The sequence below is a fragment of the Heptranchias perlo genome, chromosome 6, assembly GCF_035084215.1.
Source record: "Heptranchias perlo isolate sHepPer1 chromosome 6, sHepPer1.hap1, whole genome shotgun sequence".
Lineage (NCBI taxonomy): Eukaryota > Metazoa > Chordata > Chondrichthyes > Hexanchiformes > Hexanchidae > Heptranchias > Heptranchias perlo.
The window spans coordinates 4,453,533-4,473,629 of NC_090330.1; the positions used below are offsets into that span (position 1 = coordinate 4,453,533).

Genomic DNA, 20,097 nt, shown 5'->3' on the forward strand with positions numbered 1-20,097 from the left:
TCCATAGACATTCCCCTGTCCAGTAATTTAGTCACCTCTTCAAAAAATGCAATCAGGTTCATCAGGCATGACCTACCCTTTACAAATCCAGGCTGGCTCTCTCCGATCAGCTGAAAATTTTCGAGGTGTTCAGTCACTCTGTCCTTAATTATAGACTCTGGCAATTACCCGACAACCAGTGCTGTGACAACAGACAGCTATGGGGAAAGAGCAGGGGGTGTGTAGGACTAATTGGATAGCTCTTTCAAAGGGCTGGCACAGGCAAGGTGGGCCGAATGACCTCCTTCTGTGCTGGATGACTTTAAGGACCTGGACTGATTCCGGGTCAGCGCTAAGTTCGGGCGAGTCAGCAGGTAGAGCTCTACAATTGAGCTTAGCTCCCTTGGCTGGGAAAGGGGTCATAAATCAGAGAGGGCTCAGTCTTAATCACCGTCCGATGACATCTGCTGAAGTGTGTGTGCGAGTGCGTGCGTGAGCACGTGTGTGTCAGGATCGGGCACAGCTACGATGCCTCCCATGGTCGAGCGGCCACTGATGCTGGCGGTCTAGGTCCTGCACGCTGAGAGCAGCCGGTGACACAGCGATCATTGCGCTGGACACTGCCCTTTGTGTCAACAGAACGCAGCCAGTCCATCCAACTGTCCCTTCATCAGCAAAGAAGCCAAACAGAGTGTAAACTCACCCAAAAAAAAACATCTGGAGACAGAGAATACAACAAAGCAATAATCAGCGCGGACTATTGCTTACATGATTTGGACTCAGAAATTGGTGGCATGTCAAAATTTGCAGATGATATCAAATTGGGAGGTATTGCTAATAATCTTAGAATCATAGAATGGTTACAGCATGGAAGGAGGCCATTCGGCCCATCGAGTCAGTGCTGGCTCTAGGCAAGAGCAATCCAGCTAATTCCAGTCCCCCGCCCTATCCCCATAGCCCTGCAAATTTTTTCCTTTCAAGTACTTATCCAGTTCCCTTTTGAAAGCCATGATTGAATCTGCCTCCACCACCTCCTCAGATTTAGAATTCACAAGTGAGCTAGCATCAACTGCCGTTTACAGAACAGTGTTCCAAACTTCTCCCACCCTTTGCATGTAGAAGCGTTTCCTAACTTCACTCCTACACGTCCTGGCTCTAAATGTTAGGCTATGTCCCCTAGTCCTAGTATTCAAGTATAGGAGACCTCCAAAAACAGTTACAAATGTCTCAGCAGCCAGAAGCAATAATCCTGCCACTAACCTGTAAATCCTGCATGGTCCCTTTAAATAGCGCTGGTGGGAGTCCTCCGTGGCTCTCTAAGACACGTTCAGATGGTTGAGGTTAAGACTGTGCGTTGAATTGAGCGTTAGACACCATTTTGGGGCTTATCCTCTTTAACTCAGCGTTACACACTGATTGAAGCCATTTTCTCCCTACTTTACATGATTCCAGTGTTCGTTATCTGAGCCTGCGCTAACTCCTATACCAAGATGGCGTCTGGCGCACGTCACGCAGGAAACATGCATGCGCAGCCAAGATGCCATCTTGGATGTCGGAGAGGCCGTGTAGCACCAAAACAACAGGCGCGACACGGCCCAATTTAGTGCCCTAAATGCAAAGCGATCTGGGACTAATAGATACATAAATCACTAAAAGTACCAACACGAGTTGATAAGAGTGCAAACAAAGTACTGGGGTTCATTTCTAAAGAAATAGAATACAAAAGTGGGGAGGTAATGTTAAATTTATATAGAACCTTGGTTAGACCATACTTGGAGTCCTGCGCACAGTTCTGGCCTCCAGATTACAGAAAGGATATTGAAGCACTGGAGAAAGTGCAGAAAAGATTTACCAGGATGTTACCAGAATTGAGAGAATGCAACAATCAGGAAAAATTGAAAAGGCTGGGACTCTGTTCTCTGGAAAAGAGAGGAGACCTGATCGAGGTCTTCAAAATTATGAAGGGGTTCGTTACAGTGGATGTGGAGAAACCGTTTCCACTTGTGGGTGAGCCCAGTACAACGGGGCATAAATATAAGATAGTCGCTAACAGATAAAGAATTTAGGAGGAATTTCTTTATCCAGAGAGTGGTGAGAATGTGGAACTCGCTGCCACGTGGAGTGGATGAAGCAGAGAGTATTGATGCATTTAAAGGGAGGCTTGATGCCGAAATGAGGGAGAAGGGAATTGAGGGATATGTGGCGGGGAGGGAAGAGGTAATTAAAGTGAGAGGAGGCTCGTATGGAGTATAAACACAGTCCAGTTGGGCCGAATGGCCTGTTCCTGTGCTGCAGATTTTATGTGATTCTATGCAAAATAAACTCTTTTTTTAATCTGGACACAAATACTCGGCTGTACTGCCGCCCAGTGGCAACTCATAATACAGCACAACAGACACAGGACGCCATAGACTAGTGAGCCGTAGAGTAGTGATACTTGGTGTTGGTGAATACTCGTGGTTCATTTCCCCTTCAACTGTGGCCCTTGCTCGACTCACCGGGCCTCTGGCCCTCCACTCATGACCAACTAGAATCGTTCCCTTTCTCCTCACTTGTCCAGGGAGAGAAAGCAAGGAAATGGTACACGGAGGCAGGACTATCCCTGGTGCAATTGAAAGGGCTCTGTTCAAAGTACAGGAATTTTCTTGTTGGGCAAGAGTATTAAGGGTTACGGAGCTACGACAGGGAGATGGAGTCAAGATACAGATCAGCCATGGTCTAATTGGATGACGGAACAGGCTCGAGGGGCTGAACAGCCTGTTCCTGTATTCCTATGGTCCCAATAGAACTGTTGGTCATAGAATCATTGCAGCACAGAAGGAGGCCATTCGGCCCATCGAGCCTGTGCCGGTCCTACCGTTTCTCTTTCCCGTGTGTGCGGAGAATGGCTGGGCTCTAATTGGAAGCTACCCAGTGTGGAAACACCTTGATACTGGAGCTCAGTGTGTGGAGAAACCACGGATGCCGGCTCAGACCCTTCACTCCGTGGTACAGTGCGTCATTCCCGAGAGTGACGCTGGAGTGAGGGGCTGCTCAGGATAAGGGCCCTCGGCAGAAACTCCATGAATAAGACTGCATTTAGAACCTTTAGAAACAGAACGACATTGGTTAGCAGTAGACAAAGGGCTGGGAGAATGGGGACCTTGAAGAGGATCTTACTGCAGGAGCACAGTCTCAGGTGGGTTCTTACGATACAGAGGCAGCTTGTCTGGCCTAAAACCTGGTGCTTTGGAAGATGAGAGAACCCTTACAAGAGGATTCTGCCCTCGACACAACCCTCTATCACTGAGAATTAATGGTTCATGAGATAATACAGTACATTAGGCCATTCAGCCCATCGAGCCTGTGCCGGCTCTTTGAAAGAGCTATCCAATTAGTCCCACTTTCCTCACCCCCACACCCATTTCCCTACAGCCCTGCAAATTTTTCTTTTTCAAGTATTTATCCAATACCCTTTTGAAAGTTCCTATTGGATCTGCTTCCACCGCCCTTTCCTGGAAGCATTCCAGAGTTCACCCTAGATCAGCCCCTAATTGAGTTTGGCTTTCTTCCCTTCATCTCCACCCTGAATGTGAAGCAACAGCCCCTCACGACCTGGGGTGAGAACTTGCACCCAGGGCCTGCACAGCCGATGAGGACAGTCAAGGAAGCGTGTGAGACGCAGATAGAACAAGGGAAGGGGGCACAGTCTTTGCAAACTGCCTTCCCACCTCTTCTCCATCCATCACCCCCAATCTCTTCCCATAATGGAGCAGTCCAGGTGCTGTAGCAGGAAGCAAACTGGACTGTCCATTCAGGGTTGGGGAGGGCAATCAAGGCGGGCTCCCCCTCAACCGAGCCCAATCTTCTATCACGCAACGAAACTGTGAGTTGGAGAACGTCACACTTCAAGGCGAGAGGAAGTCACTGCAACTGTGGGGTGAGGAAGAGAAGGCAATTTATCAGCACTGAAAAATATCCCGTCAGTGGGGCGGCGGGGAGTCTTGCACTGTTGCTCAATATTATAGGAAATAATCAAGGCGGCTAATGGAATGCTGGCCTTTATATCTAGAGGACTGGAGTACAAGGGGGCAGAAGTTATGCTGCAGCTATACAAAACCCTGGATAGACCGCACCTGGAGTACTGTGAGCAGTTCTGGGCACCGCACCTTCGGAAGGACATATTGGCCTTGGAGGGAGTGCAGCGTAGGTTTACTAGAATGATACCCGGACTTCAAGGGTTAAGTTACGAGGAGAGATTACACAAATTGGGGTTGTATTCTCTAGAGTTTCGAAGGTTAAGGGGTGATCTGATCGAAGTTTATAAGATATTAAGGGGAACAGATAGGGTGGATAGAGAGAAACTATTTCCGCTGGTTGGGGATTCTAGGAGTAGGGAGCATAATATTGAGCAACAGTGCAAGACTCCCTACTCTAAAAATTAGAGCCAGACCTTTCAGGAGTGAGATTAGAAAACATTTCTACACACAAAGGATGGTAGAAGTTTGGGACTCTCTTCCGCAAACGGCAATTGATACTAGCTCAATTGCTAAATTTAAATCTGAGATAGATAGCTTTTTGTCAACCAAAGGTATTAAGGGATATGGGCCAAAGGCAGGTATATGGAGCTAGATCACAGATCAGCCATGATTCTATCAAATGGCGGAGCAGGCACGAGGGGCTGAATGGCCTACTCCTGTTCCTCTGTTCCTATTATCGTCTAAAAGCTCAGCACCACAGACCAGGAGCAGATACAGGCTTGGGCCACGGGCAGTTCAGTTCTTAGTCAGAGACGCTGAGCAAAGAACCAGGGGGAGCAAAGGACAAACTCAGAGATTTACTCATCTCAAAGTCAGTCTCATGCACTCTGAGCAGTTCAAACTAGGGTTGCCAATCCTGCAGGATTGTCCTGGAGTCTCCGGGACTTAAAGATTAATCTCGGACACTGCTGGGAGCAAAACACCCGGGAGAGAAAAATCATTTAAAAAGTGTGTGGTTCTTAAAAATGTTCTTTGAACACTTTTGTTTATTAATTATAAAAATATCGAACATGGGGGTGAGAAAACTGCTTTGACTGACGGTCAAGAATCATCCAATCGGGCGGAAAGAAGAGTCTGTTTCGCTCTCCGATTGGTGTAGGAAGGCGGTGCACTGGGTGGATTGACGTGTCGGGCAACCAATGGCGGGAGAGTGGGGGGGCGGGGTGGTTGGAGGCAGGAGGTCATGTGATGAAACCTCTTGGAATACGTCCAAGCAGAGTTGGCGACCCTAAAAATAGAATGGGTTTGCCTTAGGAACAGCTGGCCCACGGTTGCCCGTTGATTCATTATTTAAATAATTACTTCCATTGCACTCTTGAATGCTCTTCCCTTCCCTTTCCTTCCCCCCTTCCTCCTCCCATAAATTCTCTCCCATTCCCTCCTGAAGCTGTTGAATTTCACTGCGCTACAGTCCCACAGGGGGCCAATACGCCAATACCACCTCTCCCCCCGCTTACTGGCCATTCTTCACATATCAGCCGAGATGGTCATATTCAAGTAGGCTATTTGGCCTTGCGGGAGGAGGCACCACAAGCAAACCCAATCTTGTCTTCACCCAACATCCACAAACACACACTTACCAGCGGGCGTTATTAGAGAGGGAGTAGGAGCAGGATTTGATCCACCCTCCTCCCCCGCCTCGCGTAGGGGCAACGAGGCCTATGGCAGCACTCGCCAACATCTACCCAGGCTGAGGTTAGCTACCTCAGTGCAGGCCAGTGAGGGATCCTGAGGCCTTTGGCCCTGCATGGCTCAGTACCTCAGCAAGGGAGGGGGAGTGGGGTAGGGGAGGGGGAGGGGGAGGGGGAGGGGGAAGGTGAGGTGATGTGAGGGGGAAGGTGAGGTGATGTGAGGGGGAGGTAAAGGAGAAGGGAGGTGATGTGAGGGGGGATGTAAGGGGAGGGGGGATGGGAGGGGAGGGGGGATGGGAGGGGAGGGGGGATGGGAGGGGAGGGGGGATGGGAGGGGAGGGGGGATGGGAGGGGAGGGGGGATGGGAGGGGGGAGGAAGAGGTAAGGGGAGGGGGAGGAAGAGGTAAGGGGAGGGGGGAGGAAGAGGTAAGGGGAGGGGGGAGGAAGAGGTAAGGGGAGGGGGGAGGAAGAGGTAAGGGGAGGGGGGGAGGAAGAGGTAAGGGGAGGGGGGAGGGGGGAGAGGGGAGGGTAAGGGGAGGAGGGGAGTTATGGGGAGGGGGCTATTCCACTGTATTCAGCCCCGGTCCCACACCTTTCATTCCCCCTCACTGGGCGTCCTGCAGCAAGATCGCCCCCCCAACTCGCCCCTCGCCCCTCCCCCTCCCCCTCCCCCCTGGAAGAGTGCAAAGGTCAGTCAGAAGTGTCAGCATTACCTGATCAAGTGATAGCTGTGAGATGCCAGAATGCAGCAGAGAGGAGGAGAGAGAGAAAAGGAGAAAAAAAGGAGAGAAGAGCAGGAAGATGCACATCAGTGAAAAGCAGAAAAAAAAGAGGAAGGGAAAAACAATGAAAAGGTGAATGTAAAGAGATAAAGGGGCATCGCTCAATATTTCCAAGAACTGCTGTTGAATTTTCCAGTGACAAAAATCCAATGCATGTGTTTATTTTTTTAGGTTCATCTTTTTTTACAAAGTAAATATTTTCCGCTGTGTGAAGTCATGGTGCTCAGTGATACGGGAGTTTATTGAACGATGCCCCCAAAATCGTTCCGCTGTCACTAAATGTGAAGAAGCATTCAGCGTTTAAACTGTAGCACAGCCCAGTGCTCCCCATAATACATCCTCCAGGCCCAACTCCCCTCGTGTCTGGGGGGGGGGGGTCTTGGCAGCTCTGTCTGACTCAGGGTCTGACCTGCTGTGGGGGTGGGGAGGGGGGAGAAGGGTGTTGACTGAGCTGGGACTCCAGGCCATTCCCTCTACTTCTCTGGTTCACCGGCAAAGGAATGTTATTTGGGAGGCGAGCCTCAAGTGAACACCCCACACCCCCCCCCCCACCTTCCCTCTCAATGTCCCTGGTCACCATTTGGCAACCACCTACAAGTGGCAGGCCTGAAATCAGGAGCTCACGGTGAGCAGAGGCCCAGGACCAGGTCCAGTTATAGGCCCAGGCCCAGGTCACACCATCACCATTCCATCACTTCCTGCTGCAACCTCCCGACTGTGGGCCTCAAGCAAGACACCCATTGGGACTGCAATCTTGCAAAACGTGCAAATTGCCAGCAAGGATAATAGGCACCCCCAAACCCAGCAAAAAAAACACACACCCATCCACCCACCAACATAGTGGGGAAAATGGATACTAGCACACCAACCCAATAGGAAATCTAACACTTACACCCACCCAGCAAGGAAATGAACACCCATCAATTCAGCCAAGAAAACAGAGGAGACTCTTACCATAAGGAAACATGGCTACATACTTACTAAGATTTACTGAGAGACTGAACAATGGGAGCCCTGAGAAAGGGTTTGGTCCATTGGGATTGTACATGATGGGAGTGAATGGGAAGGCATTTGGTCCTTTGGGATTGTATATGGTGGGAGTGAATGGGAAGGGATTTGGTCTATTGGGATTGTATATGGTGGGAGTGAATGGGGAGGGATTTGGTCTGTTGGGATTGTGTATGGTGGGAGTGAATGGGGAGGGATTTGGTCTGTTGGGATTGTGTATGGTGGGAGTGAATGGGGAGGGATTTGGTCTATTGGGATTGTACATGATGGGAGTGAATGGGGAGGGATTTGGTCTGTTGGGATTGTGTATGGTGGGAGTGAATGGGGAGGGATTTGGTCTGTTGGGATTGTGTATGGTGGGAGTGAATGGGGAGGGATTTGGTCTATTGGGATTGTATATGATGGGAGTGAATGGGGAGGGATTTGGTCCTTTGGGATTGTATATGGTGGGAGTGAATGGGAAGGGATTTGGTCTATTGGGATTGTATATGATGGGAGTGAATGGGGAGGGATTTGGTCTATTGGGATTGTGTATGGTGGGAGTGAATGGGAAGGGATTTGGTCCTTTGGGATTGTATATGGTGGGAGTGAATGGGAAGGGATTTGGTCCTTTGGGATTGTATATGGTGGGAGTGAATGGGAAGGGATTTGGTCCCTTGGAATTATGTAGTGAAATGGATCAGAAGAGATTTGGTACCATTCAGATTTATGATGGTGAAGGATTATTTTTGTCCCACTCGCCTTTTTCTGGGCAATGTCACTGGGAGGCACTCAAAGGTATCCTGGGCCTTGAAGTACCTCAACTTTTCCTTCCCTTCCTGTAGGGGAAGGGAGAAGTCCCACCACCCTCCCACCCACCCCCCCCCACCCTGAGTTGGGACGAGATGCCGTGGGCCTGTCGGCACACCGTGGGCTGCCTGGAATCCAGGCAGCTGCTGCGGAAATTTTCTGGAAGGCGTTGTGTTAACGCAGGGTTTTCACTGGTGGTAAATTAAAACAAGCAGAACGCAAAACTGACACCCTTCCATTTGGAATCAGTGAGGACATTTCATGAAAATAAACTCCTTTGTACCGACTGGCAGATCAGGACAGGGTGAAGTGTGTTTTCCAAGGCAGCGTGCGTCATGCAAAGCAAAATAAACAGACAATATAAAAGGCTCTCAATCTCACTCACTTTTGCAGGATGAATATTCCCACCACGATGGTGATTGAAATGATGTCGGATGTTATCCAGATCACGTAGTATTCATTGGGAGGCTGCGGGGGAAGGAAATGAAACCCTTTAAATCCCTGGGATCGCATGGTGCTGGGAAATAGAACTATTCTCAATTTTACACACCTGGCTCCCCATCAAACACTCCCAGGGCAGGTCAGCATGGGTTAGATACAGAGTAAAGCTCCCTCTACACTGTCCCATCAAACACTCCCAGGGCAGTGCAGCACGGGTTAGATACAGAGTAAAGCTCCCTCTACACTGTCCCGTCAAACACTCCCAGGGCAGGTACAGCACGGGTTAGATACAGAGTAAAGCTCCCTCTAACACTGCCCCATCAAACACTCCCAGGGCAGTGCAGCACGGGTTAGATACAGAGTAAAGCTCCCTCTACACTGTCCCGTCAAACACTCCCAGGGCAGGTACAGCATGGGTTAGATACAGAGTAAAGCTCCCTCTACACTGTCCCGTTAAAAACTCCAAGGGCAGTGCAGCATGGTTTAGATACAGAGTAAAGCTCCCTCTACACTGTCCCATCAAACATTCCCAAAGCAGGTACATCACGGGTTGGATAGAGACTAAACCTCCTTAAAATGGGGCCCTGTACACATGTTCACAAAATAAAAGACTCTTAATCACAGTGATCACATCAAAGGGGGTTCAGCTGGCAGAGAGAATGGGCCTTTGGCTCCCAATCACTCCGAAGCCTTTGCAAGGCTGCTTCTAATGATCTAATGAGAGCTTGACAGGAGATGTAGGTGTGTGAGGCCATGGGGGAAGGGGAGGAGGGAGCGGTGACAGATGTGACCTTTTACAACACAAAAGCATAACAGCTGGCATCCTGCTCACTGGAGCACTGAAATGCGAATGAACGTCCCTGGAAATTGTAGGAACAGAAAGGAATCTTGGGAGAGCTGTCAACGGCAAAGGGGTTAATTACAGGGACCCTCCTCAACCCCACCCCACCACCCCCACCCCCCGGACCCCCACACCTGCATTGTTTGGGGAGCCTCTAAGAGTGCGTGTTCAAACGACATGCTTCTATTTATGTCCCTTTCAAAGGTCCGCTCGCTGTGTGAAAGTCTCCACTGACATCGTTACAAGGAGAAACAACAATAAATGGACTCGGCCTCGACCACACACAGGGCCTCCTCTAGGGTCACCAACCCTCCAGGATAGGCCTGGAGTCTCCAGGAATTGAAGATTAATCTCCAGGACACTGCTGGGAGCAAAAACACCCCAGGGAGAAAAATCATCGAGGGCATTAAAACAAAATTGTGTGTTTTTTGTTTACATTTTTTTTTGAACACTTTCATTTGTTAGTTGTAAAAATATTGGAGATGGGAAAAGGCGGTTTCAGTATCGGTCAAGATTAATCCAATCGGGTAACAAGGGGTGAACGGGGGGGCGCGCGCGAGCGAGGGGCGGACGGGGGGGGGCGGGGGCGAGCGAGGGGCGGACGGGGGGGGGCGGGGGCGAGCGAGGGGCGGACGGGGGGGGCGGGGGGCGAGCGAGGGGCGGACGGGGGGGGCGGGGGCGAGCGAGGGGCGGACGGGGGGGGGGGGGGCGGGGGCGAGCGAGGGGCGGACGGGGGGGGGGGCGGGGGCGAGCGAGGGGCGGACGGGGGGGGGGCGGGGGCGAGCGAGGGGCGGACGGGGGGGGCGGACGGGGGGGGCGGGGGCGGGCGGGGGCGAGCGAGGGGCGGGCGGGGGCGAGCGAGGGGCGGGCGGGGGCGAGCGAGGGGCGGGCGGGGGCGAGCGAGGGGCGGGCGGGGGCGAGCGAGGGGCGGGCGGGGGCGGGCGAGGGGCGGGCGGGGGCGGGCGAGGGGCGGGCGGGGGGGGGCGGGGGCGGGCGGGGGGGGGCGGGGGCGAGCGAGGGGCGGACGGGGGGGGCGGGGGCGAGCGAGGGGCGGGCGGGGGGGGCGGGGGCGAGCGAGGGGCGGTCGGGGGCGAGCGAGGGGCGGGCGGGGGCGAGCGAGGGGCGGACGGGGGCGAGCGAGGGGCGGACGGGGGCGGGCGGGGGCGAGCGAGGGGCGGGCGGGGGCGAGCGAGGGGCGGACGGGGGCGAGCGAGGGGCGGACGGGGGCGAGCGAGGGGCGGACGGGGGCGAGCGAGGGGCGGACGGGGGCGAGCGAGGGGCGGACGGGGGCGAGCGAGGGGCGGACGGGGGCGAGCGAGGGGCGGACGGGGGCGAGCGAGGGGCGGACGGGGGCGAGCGAGGGGCGGACGGGGGCGAGCGAGGGGCGGACGGGGGCGAGCGAGGGGCGGACGGGGGCGAGCGAGGGGCGGACGGGGGCGAGCGAGGGGCGGACGGGGGCGAGCGAGGGGCGGACGGGGGCGAGCGAGGGGCGGACGGGGGCGAGCGAGGGGCGGACGGGGGCGAGCGAGGGGCGGACGGGGGCGAGCGAGGGGCGGACGGGGGCGAGCGAGGGGCGGACGGGGGCGAGCGAGGGGCGGACGGGGGCGAGCGAGGGGCGGACGGGGGCGAGCGAGGGGCGGACGGGGGCGAGCGAGGGGCGGACGGGGGCGAGCGAGGGGCGGACGGGGGCGAGCGAGGGGCGGACGGGGGCGAGCGAGGGGCGGACGGGGGCGAGCGAGGGGCGGACGGGGGCGAGCGAGGGGCGGACGGGGGCGAGCGAGGGGCGGACGGGGGCGAGCGAGGGGCGGACGGGGGCGAGCGAGGGGCGGACGGGGGCGAGCGAGGGGCGGACGGGGGCGAGCGAGGGGCGGACGGGGGCGAGCGAGGGGCGGACGGGGGCGAGCGAGGGGCGGACGGGGGCGAGCGAGGGGCGGACGGGGGCGAGCGAGGGGCGGACGGGGGCGAGCGAGGGGCGGACGGGGGCGAGCGAGGGGCGGACGGGGGCGAGCGAGGGGCGGACGGGGGCGAGCGAGGGGCGGACGGGGGGGGAGCGAGGGGCGGACGGGGGGGGGGCGAGGGGCGGACGGGGGGGGGGGCGAGGGGCGGACGGGGGGGGGGCGGGGGCGAGCGAGGGGCGGGCGGGGGCGAGCGACGGGCAGACGGCGGGGGCGAGCGACGGGCGGACGGGGGAGAGCGAGGGGCGGACGGGGGAGAGCGAGGGGCGGACGGGGGAGAGCGAGGGGCGGACGGGGGAGAGCGAGGGGCGGACGGGGGAGAGCGAGGGGCGGACGGGGGAGAGCGAGGGGCGGACGGGGGAGAGCGAGGGGCGGACGGGGGAGAGCGAGGGGCGGACGGGGGAGAGCGAGGGGCGGACGGGGGAGAGCGAGGGGCGGACGGGGGAGAGCGAGGGGGGGGCGGGGGAGAGCGAGGGGCGGACGGGGGGGGCGGGGGCGAGCGAGGGGCGGACGGGGGGGCGAGGGGCGGGGGGGGGGGGGGCGAGGGGCGGACGGGGGGGGGGGCGAGGGGCGGACGGGGGGGGGGCGAGGGGCGGACGGGGGGGGGGGAGGGGCGCACGGGGGGGGGGGGAGGGGCGCACGGCGGAGGGGGAAGAGAGCGAGAGACGGACGGGGGGGGAGGGGGGAAGAGAGAGAGTGGTGGACGTGAGACCAGAGAGACACAGAGTGAGTAAGATAGAAAGAGAGATAGGGACAGAGACAGAGATTTAGAAAGGAAGTTAAGATAGGAAGGGAACCAGACACACACGGATAGATGCACAGAGAGATATTTCTCAATACGACTGCACCATCCACAAAAGCATTCTACATATGATTTTAAAAAGTTATGTCACAATTTCATGGTACCAGTCTTATATTTGTGGGGAGGGAGGACGTTGAGCTTCCCCCCCCCTACACCCCCATAAAGAACGCACAGCGCACACTAAAATATTCCATCGCACGCACCCCCCGCATCTTGTGGGTGCTTGGCTGCAGATTCACCAGAATGTTACCGGGGCTGAAAGGGTTAAATTACGAGGCCAGGTTGCACTGACTAGGTTTGTATTCTCTCGAGTATAGAAGATTGAAGGGTGATCTAATCGAGGTGTTTAAGATGATTAAAGGAATTGTCAGCATCCATAACTATTTCCTCTGGTGGGGGGAGTCCAGAACAAGAGGGCAGAACCTTAAAATTAGAGCCGGGCCGTTCAGGGGTGATGTCAGGAAGCACTTCTTCACACAAAGGGGAGTGGAAATCTGGAACTCTCTCCCCCACAAAGCTGTTGAGGCCGGGGGTCAATTGGAAATTTCGTAATGGAGATTGAAGGAATTTTGTTGGGTAAGGGTATTAAGGGTTATGGAACCAAGGCGGGTAAATGGAGTTAAGATATAAATCAGCCATGATCTAATTGAATGGTGGAACAGGCTCGAGGGGCTGAATGGCCTGCTCCTGTTCCTAAGTTCCCATGCTCCCAGTGACCCCCGACTCACCATTATCCAGTTGGGAGTCCGCACCTCACTGAGGACTTGACACGCGTCGGAGGTAACTGACCTCACCCCAGCACACCACAGCACCGAGAACAGCCACGGCTCGTTCACCAGGTACAGGTTGGTGCTGATATTTTCCGACGCGTACTTCCTATGAGAGAGAGAGAGAGAGAGAGAGGAACAAAGAGTGAGGCTCGTGGAGCAGCTAGGCGGAGGGAGGTGACTGTCGCCCAGGACGACAGTCTACTGCTGCTGAACGGAACACCAGTGCTTTCATGGGAGGAAGCCAGTCCACCGGCCAGCCCAGGTGCCAGCCATGGCTCAGTGAGAAGGTTATGGGTTCAAGTCCCGCTCCAGAGACTTGAAATCTATGCTGACACTCCCAGTGCAGTGCTGAGGGAGTGCTGCACTGTAGTGGGTGCCGTCTTTCGGATGAGATGTTAAACCGAGGCCCCCCTCTGCCCTCTCAGGTGGATGTAAAAGATCCCTTGGCACTATTTCGAAGAGCAGGGGGAGTTCTCCCCGTTGTCCTGGCCGATATTTATCCCTCAACCAACATCACTAAAAACAGATTATCTAGTCACAATCACCTTGCTGTTTGTGGGATCTTGCTGTGTGCAAGTTGATTGCCGTGTTTCCTACATTACAATAGTGACTACACTTCAAAAAGTGCTTCATTGGCTGTAAAGCATTTTGGGAAGTACTGAGGTGGTGAAAGGCGCTATATAAATGCAAGTTCTTTCTTTCACAAGTGAGCTTCAGTACTGAACACTTCTGCGTTCTCCCCTCATACTTTTTTATCCTCCCGTCCTCTCCGGGAGCTTAACCAAGGGCATTGTTTTAGGATTTTCCCAGCACCTCAAAACTGTGGAACTCCTTATCTCCCTCAGGCTCCCCTTCTGCCAAAGGGCTTTTAAGACCAACAACAACTTGCATTTATATAGCACCTTTAACGTAGTAAAATGTCCTAAGGCACTTCACAGGAGCGATTATCAAACACAAATTGACACCGAGCCATTTAAGGAGATATTAGGACAGGTGGCCAAAAGCTTGGTCAAAGAGGTAGGTTTTAAGGAGCCTCTTAAAGGAGGAGAGATAGGTGGAGAGGTTTAGGGAGGGAATTCCAGAGCTTAGGGCCTAGGCAGCTGAAGGCACGGCCGCCAATGGTCGAGTGATTAAAATCCAGGATGCATAAGAGGCTAGAATTGGAGGAGTGCAGAGATCTCGGAGGGTTGTAAGTCTGAAGGAGGTTACAGAGATACGAAGGTGAAAGGCCATGGAAGTATTTGAAAACAAGGATGAGAATTTTAAAATTGAGGCGTTGTTGGACTGGGAGCCAATGTACATCAGCGAGCCTAGGGGTGATGGTGAACGGGACTTGGTGCGAGTTAGGTTACAGGCAGCAGAGTTTTCGACGAGCTCAAGTTATTGGAGGCTGGCCAGGAGAGCATTGGAATAGTTGAATCTGGAAGTAACAAAAGCATGGATGAGGGTTTCTTTCATTTTAATTCATTCATGGGATGTGGCCGTCGCTGGCGAGGCCAGCATTTATTGTCCATCCCTAATTGCCCTTGAGAAGGTGCTGGTGAGCCGCCTTCTTGGACCGCTGCAGTCTGTGCAGATGAGCTGAGGCAGGGGCCGAGACGGGCGATGTCACGGAGCTGGAACGCGGCAGTTTTGGTGATGGGGTCGGAAGCTCATCTCAGGACCAAATAGGTTGCAAACAGTGCGGTTCAGCCTCAGACAGCGGCCAGGGAGAGGGATGGAGTCGGTGGCTAGGGAATGGATCAAGGCCTGACAACTCCCAACCATTCCAGCTACATTTATCTCATCTTCTCTCCTACTCTTTTCAATCTTCACGCTGTCCTTCTGGATCTCGGCCCCTCACAAAGAGGAGGAAGTTATGCTTCAGTTGTGCAGAGCCATGCTCAGATTCCGGAGTACCGTGTTCAGTTCTGGATACCGCACCTCAGGAAGGATATATTGGCCTTGAAGGGGGTGCAGTGCAAATTCATCAGAATGATACCGGGGCTAAATTATGAGGACAGGTTTCATAGACAAGGCTTGTATTCCCTTGAGTACAGAAGATTGAGGGGTGATCTAATTGAAGTGTTTAAAATGTTAAAAGGATTCGATAGGGTAGGTACAGAGAAACTATTTCCTCTGGTGGGGGAATCAAGAACGAGGGTACACAATCTTAAGGAGTGAAATCAGGAAGCACTTTTCCACACAAAGGGTAGTGGAAATCTGGAATTCTCTGCCCCAAAAGGCTGTGGATGCTGGGGGTTAATTGGAGCTTTCAAGACTGAGATCGATAGATTTTTGTTGGGTACGGTTATCAAGTAAAATGGAGTTGAGCTACAGATCAGCCATGGTCCAATTGCATGGCGGAGCCAGTTCGAGGAACTGAACGGCCGACTCCTGTTCCAAATTTTCTCAACTAAAAAAAAAGGCCTTAGCTCAGCCACTGATACTCTGGTGTTGGTTATTGAGAATTATGCAAGGGTAACCCGGATCTGTCCTAGCCTCTGATTAACCGGTCTCTCCTTGACCTTTCCCTGTGGATGAGAGCCCAAGATCACAAGACGGACGAAGAAGGCCGTTCGACCTCGCTGGTCAGGCCTCAAGCTGGAGTTTTGTGTACAGTTCTGGGCACCACACTTTAGGAAGCATGTCAAGGCCTTAGAGAGGGTGCAGAGGAAGTTTACCGGGGTGAGGGGACTTCAGAGACCAGAGAGGCTGAGATTGTTCTCCTGAGAGCAGAGAAGGTTCAAGGGAGACCTAATAGAGGTGTTCAAAATTATGAGATTTTGATAGAGCAAGTAAGGGGGAAACTGTTTCCTCTGGCAAGTTGGGTCGGTAACCAGAGGACATAGATTTAAAATAATTGGCAAAAGAACCAGAGGGGAAATGAGGAGAAATTTTTTTCACACCGAGGATTGTTAAGATCTGGAACACATTGCCTGAAAGGGTGGTGGAAGCAGATTCCATAGGAACTTTCAAAAGGCAATTAGACATGCACTTGAAGAGGACTAATTTGCAGGGTTATGGGGAAAAAGCTGGGGAGTGAGACTAATTGGGCAGCTCTTTCAAAGAGCCGGTACAGGCACGACGGGCCGAATGGTTTTCTTCTGTGCTGTAAGATTCTACGATTCTATGCTATGACTAGTTTGATCTCGTTCTTCGGGAATGCTGACCCAGTGTCTTGCCACTACAGCATCGTACGTGCGCTCAACATCCTGGGCCGCTACCACCCGACTGGACGGGCTCGTACGGCCGACACCTCCGTTTCCCACGGCACCCTGACCACAAACCCACCCCCTGCATTTCTACTCGTTCCCTCGTGTTCAACTTGTATTGATGGAAAGATTCACAAGGATGATAGCAGAACTTAGAGGTTACAACCATCAGGAAAGGTTAAACAGGCTGGGGCTCTTTTCTCTAGAAAAGAGGTCAAGAGGGACCTGATAGAGGGCTCTTAAATCATGAAGGGGTTTGATAGGGTTGGCATGGAGAAAATGTTTCCACTTGTGGGAGAGTCCAAAACTAGGGGCCATGAATATAAGATCGTCACGAATAAATCCAATAAGGAATTCAAGAGAAACTTCTTTACCCAGAGAGTGGTTAGAATGAGGAACTCGCTACCACAAGGAGAAGTTGAGGCGAATAGTGTGGATACATTTAAGGGGAAGCTAGATAAACACATGAGGGAGAAAGGAAGAGAAGGATATGCTGATAGGGTGGGATGAAGAGAGGTGGGAGGAGGCTCATGTGGAGTGTAAACACCGGAACAGACCAGTTGGGCCGAATGGCCTGTTTCCGTGTTGTAAATTCTACGTAATTGGAAAGACTCGAGCAGTCGGTTTTACCGCATCTCCTCTGCGTTGACCTTGTTGTACCGCAGGTTTAATCCGGCAATGCCTCGGCCGCGTAGCGTGGTCGCGTTTTGCTTCACGGAGGACGTCTGCTGGAAACCCGGTGCCATTTGGCGTACCAGCTGTCTGTTCTCGTCTGGGAGCCACATCACCTGAAAATACAGCGTCAAAACACGTATTAAAGAAAGAACTTGCATTTATTTAGAATCATAGAAAGATTACAGCACGGAAGGAGGCCATTCGGCCCATCGAGTCCACGCCGGGTCTATGCAAGAGCAATCCAGCTAGTCCCACTCCTCCGCCCTATCCCCATAGCCCTGCAAATTTTTTCCTTTCAAGTACTTATCCAGTTCCCTTTTGAAGGCCATGATTGAATCTGCCTCCACCACCCCCTCGGGCAGTGCATTCCAGATCCTAACCACTCGCTGTGTAAAAAAGGTTTTCCTCGTGTCACCTTTGGTTCTTTTGCCAATCACCTTAAATCTATGTCCTCTGGTTCTTGACCCTTCTGCCAATGGGAACAGTTTCTCTCTAGCCGCTCTGTCTCGACCCTTCATGATTTTGAATACCTCTATCAAATCTCCTCGCAACCTTCTCTGTTCCAAGGAGAACAACCCCAGCTTCTCCAGTCTATCCTGGTAACTCAAATCCCTCATCCCTGGAATCGTTCTAGTAAATCCCTTCTGCACCCTCTCTAAGGCCTTCACATCCTAAAGTGCGGTGCCCAGAACTGGACACAATACTCCACTTGTGGCCAAACCAGTGTTTTATAAAGGTTCACAGCAACTTGCACAACCTCAGGAGCCCTTTTTTACACAGCGAGTGGTTAGGATCTGGAATGCGCTGCCCGAGGGGGTGGTGGAGGCAGATTCAATCATGGCCTTCAAAAGGGAACTGGATAAGTACTTGTAAGGAAAAAATTGCAGGGCTACAGGGATAGGGAGGGGGAGTGGGACTAGCTGGATTGCTCTTACATAGAGCCGGCACGGACTCAATGGGCCGAATGGCCTCCTTCCGTGCTGTAATCTTTCTATGATTCTATGTTTCTAGGACATCCCAAAGTGCTTTACAGGCAATGAAGCACTTTTTGAAGCGTGGGCACTGTTGTAACGTAGGAAACGCAGCAGCCAATTTGCACACAGCAAGATCCCAGAAGCAGCAATGTGATAAATGACCAGATAATCTGTTTTTTAGTGATGTTGGTTGAGTGATAAATATTGGCCCAGGACACCGGGGAGAACTCCCCTGCTCTTTTTCAAAATAGTGCCGTGGGATCTTTTATGTCCACCTCAGGGGACAGACAGGGCCTCGGTTTAACACCTCATCCAAAGGACGGCATCTCCGACAGTGCAGCACTCCCTCAGTACCACACTGGGAGTGTCAGCCTGGATTATATGGTCAAGTCTCTGGAGTGGGGGCTTGAACCCACAACTATTTGACTCAGAGGCGCACGTGCTACCCACTGAGACACGGCTGACACCCAGTTACCTTCCACAATGACAGGGAATGATCCAGCTGCGACTATAACGACAACAACAACAACTTGCATTTATATAGTGCCTTTAACGTATCAAGACTTCCCCGGGTCCTTCACAAGAACAAACAAAATTTGACACCGAGCCACATAAGGAGATATTAGGTCAGGTATCAAAAGCTTGGTCAAAGAGGTAGATTTAGAGGAGCGTCTTAAAGGAGGAGAGAGAGGTAGAGAGGCGGAGAGGTTTAGAGAGGGATGTAGACAGGTTAAGTGAGTGGGCAAGAAGGTGGCAGATGGAGTATAATGTGGGGAAATGTGAGGTTATTCACTTTGGTTGGAAGAATAGAGAAACAGAATCTTTTTTAAATGGTGAGAAACTGTTAAATGTTGGTGTTCAGAGAGACTTGGCTGACTTGTACAAGAAACACAAAAAAGTTAACATGCAGGTACAGCAAGCAATTAGGAAAGCAAATGGCATGTTGGCCTTTATTGCAAGGGGGTTGGAGAACAAGAGTAAGCAAGTCTTACTACAATTGTACAGGGATTTGGTGAGACTGGAGTACTGTGTACAGTTTTGGTCTCTTTATCTAAGGAAGGATATACTTGACTTAGAGGCGGTGCAACGAAGGTTCACCAGATTGATTCCTGGGATGAGAGGGTTGTCCTATGAGGAAAGATTGAGTAGAATGGGCCTATACTCTCTGGACTTTAGAAGAATGAGAGGTGATCTCATTGAAACATATAAGATTCTAAAAGGGCTTGACAGGGTAGATGCTGAGAGGGTGTTTCCCCTGGCTGGAGAGTCTAGAACTAGAGGGCATAGTTGCAGGATGAGGGGTCGGCCATTTAAGACTGCGCTGAGGAGGCATTTCTTCACTCAGAGGGTTGTGAATCTTTGGAATTCTCTACCCCGAAGCCTGAGATGGATAGATTTTTGGGGAATCGAGGGATATGGGGATTGGGCAGGAAAGTGGAGTTGAGGTCGAAGATCAGCCATGATCTGATTGAATGGCGGAGCAGGCTCGAGGGGCCGATGGCCAACTCCTGCTCCTATTTCTCATGTTCTTAATTTCAGAGCTTAGGGCCTAGGCCTGGACTAATTGACCATCTTTGCCCCCCAAACTCTTGTTTTTTTTCCTCCTTCTCTACCTGCTTTCCCTCTGGCATCTTTTTACACGTGGCCTTGGAGGGAGTGCAACGTAGATTTACTAGAGTGATACCTGGGCTCCAAAGGTTAAATTATGAGGAGAGATTACACAAACTAGGATTGTATTCCCTGAAATTTAGAAGATTAAAGGGTGATTTGATCGAAGTTTTCAAGATATTAAGAGGAACTGATAGAGTAGATATATATCAATGATTTGGATGAAGGAACTAAATGTAACATTTCCAAGTTTGCAGATGACACAAAGCTGGGATGGAATGTGAGCTGTGAGGAGGATGCAAAGAGGCTCCAATGTGATTTAGACAAGTTGGGTGAGTGGGCAAGAACATGGTAGATGCAGTATAACGTGGATAAATGTGAGGTTATCCACTTTGGTTGTAAAAACAGAAAGGCAGATTATTATCTTAATGGTGATAGATTGGGAAAAGGGGAGGTGCAACGAGACCTGGGTGTCCTTGTACACCAGTCGCTGAAAGCGAGCATTCAGGTGCAGCAAGCAGTTAGGAAGGCGAATGGTATGTTGGCCTTCATTGCAAGAGGATTTGAGCACAGGAGCAGGGATGTCTTACTGCAGTTATACAGGGCCTTGGTGAGTCCACATCTGGAGT

The 20,097-nt window shown here is 52.7% G+C and overlaps 1 protein-coding gene and 1 long non-coding RNA gene across 5 annotated transcripts in view; one reads left to right on the forward strand and one right to left on the reverse strand.

Annotated features, from left to right (window-relative positions):
- Window positions 1–9,925, forward strand: part of LOC137322698 (uncharacterized) — a 13,531-nt gene extending 3,606 nt beyond the window's left edge. The window contains exon 2 of the long non-coding RNA XR_010963211.1: window positions 9,695–9,925. This is a non-coding gene — a long non-coding RNA (uncharacterized lncRNA). The remainder of the gene's footprint in view (window positions 1–9,694) is intronic.
- LOC137322695 (glycerophosphodiester phosphodiesterase domain-containing protein 5-like) overlaps window positions 1–20,097 on the reverse strand; it is a 199,152-nt gene that overhangs the window by 12,602 nt on the left and 166,453 nt on the right. For all 4 annotated transcript variants that reach the window (XR_010963209.1, XM_067985640.1, XM_067985639.1 and 1 more), the window contains exons 12-14: window positions 16,842–16,999; window positions 12,976–13,123; window positions 8,594–8,676 (exon numbers count right to left, since the gene is read on the reverse strand). Coding sequence is in view for 3 of the 4 variants with exons in the window: in XM_067985640.1 (XP_067841741.1) it covers window positions 8,594–8,676; window positions 12,976–13,123; window positions 16,842–16,999 (389 nt within the window). In the remaining variant the exon portion in view is untranslated. The remainder of the gene's footprint in view (window positions 1–8,593; window positions 8,677–12,975; window positions 13,124–16,841; window positions 17,000–20,097) is intronic.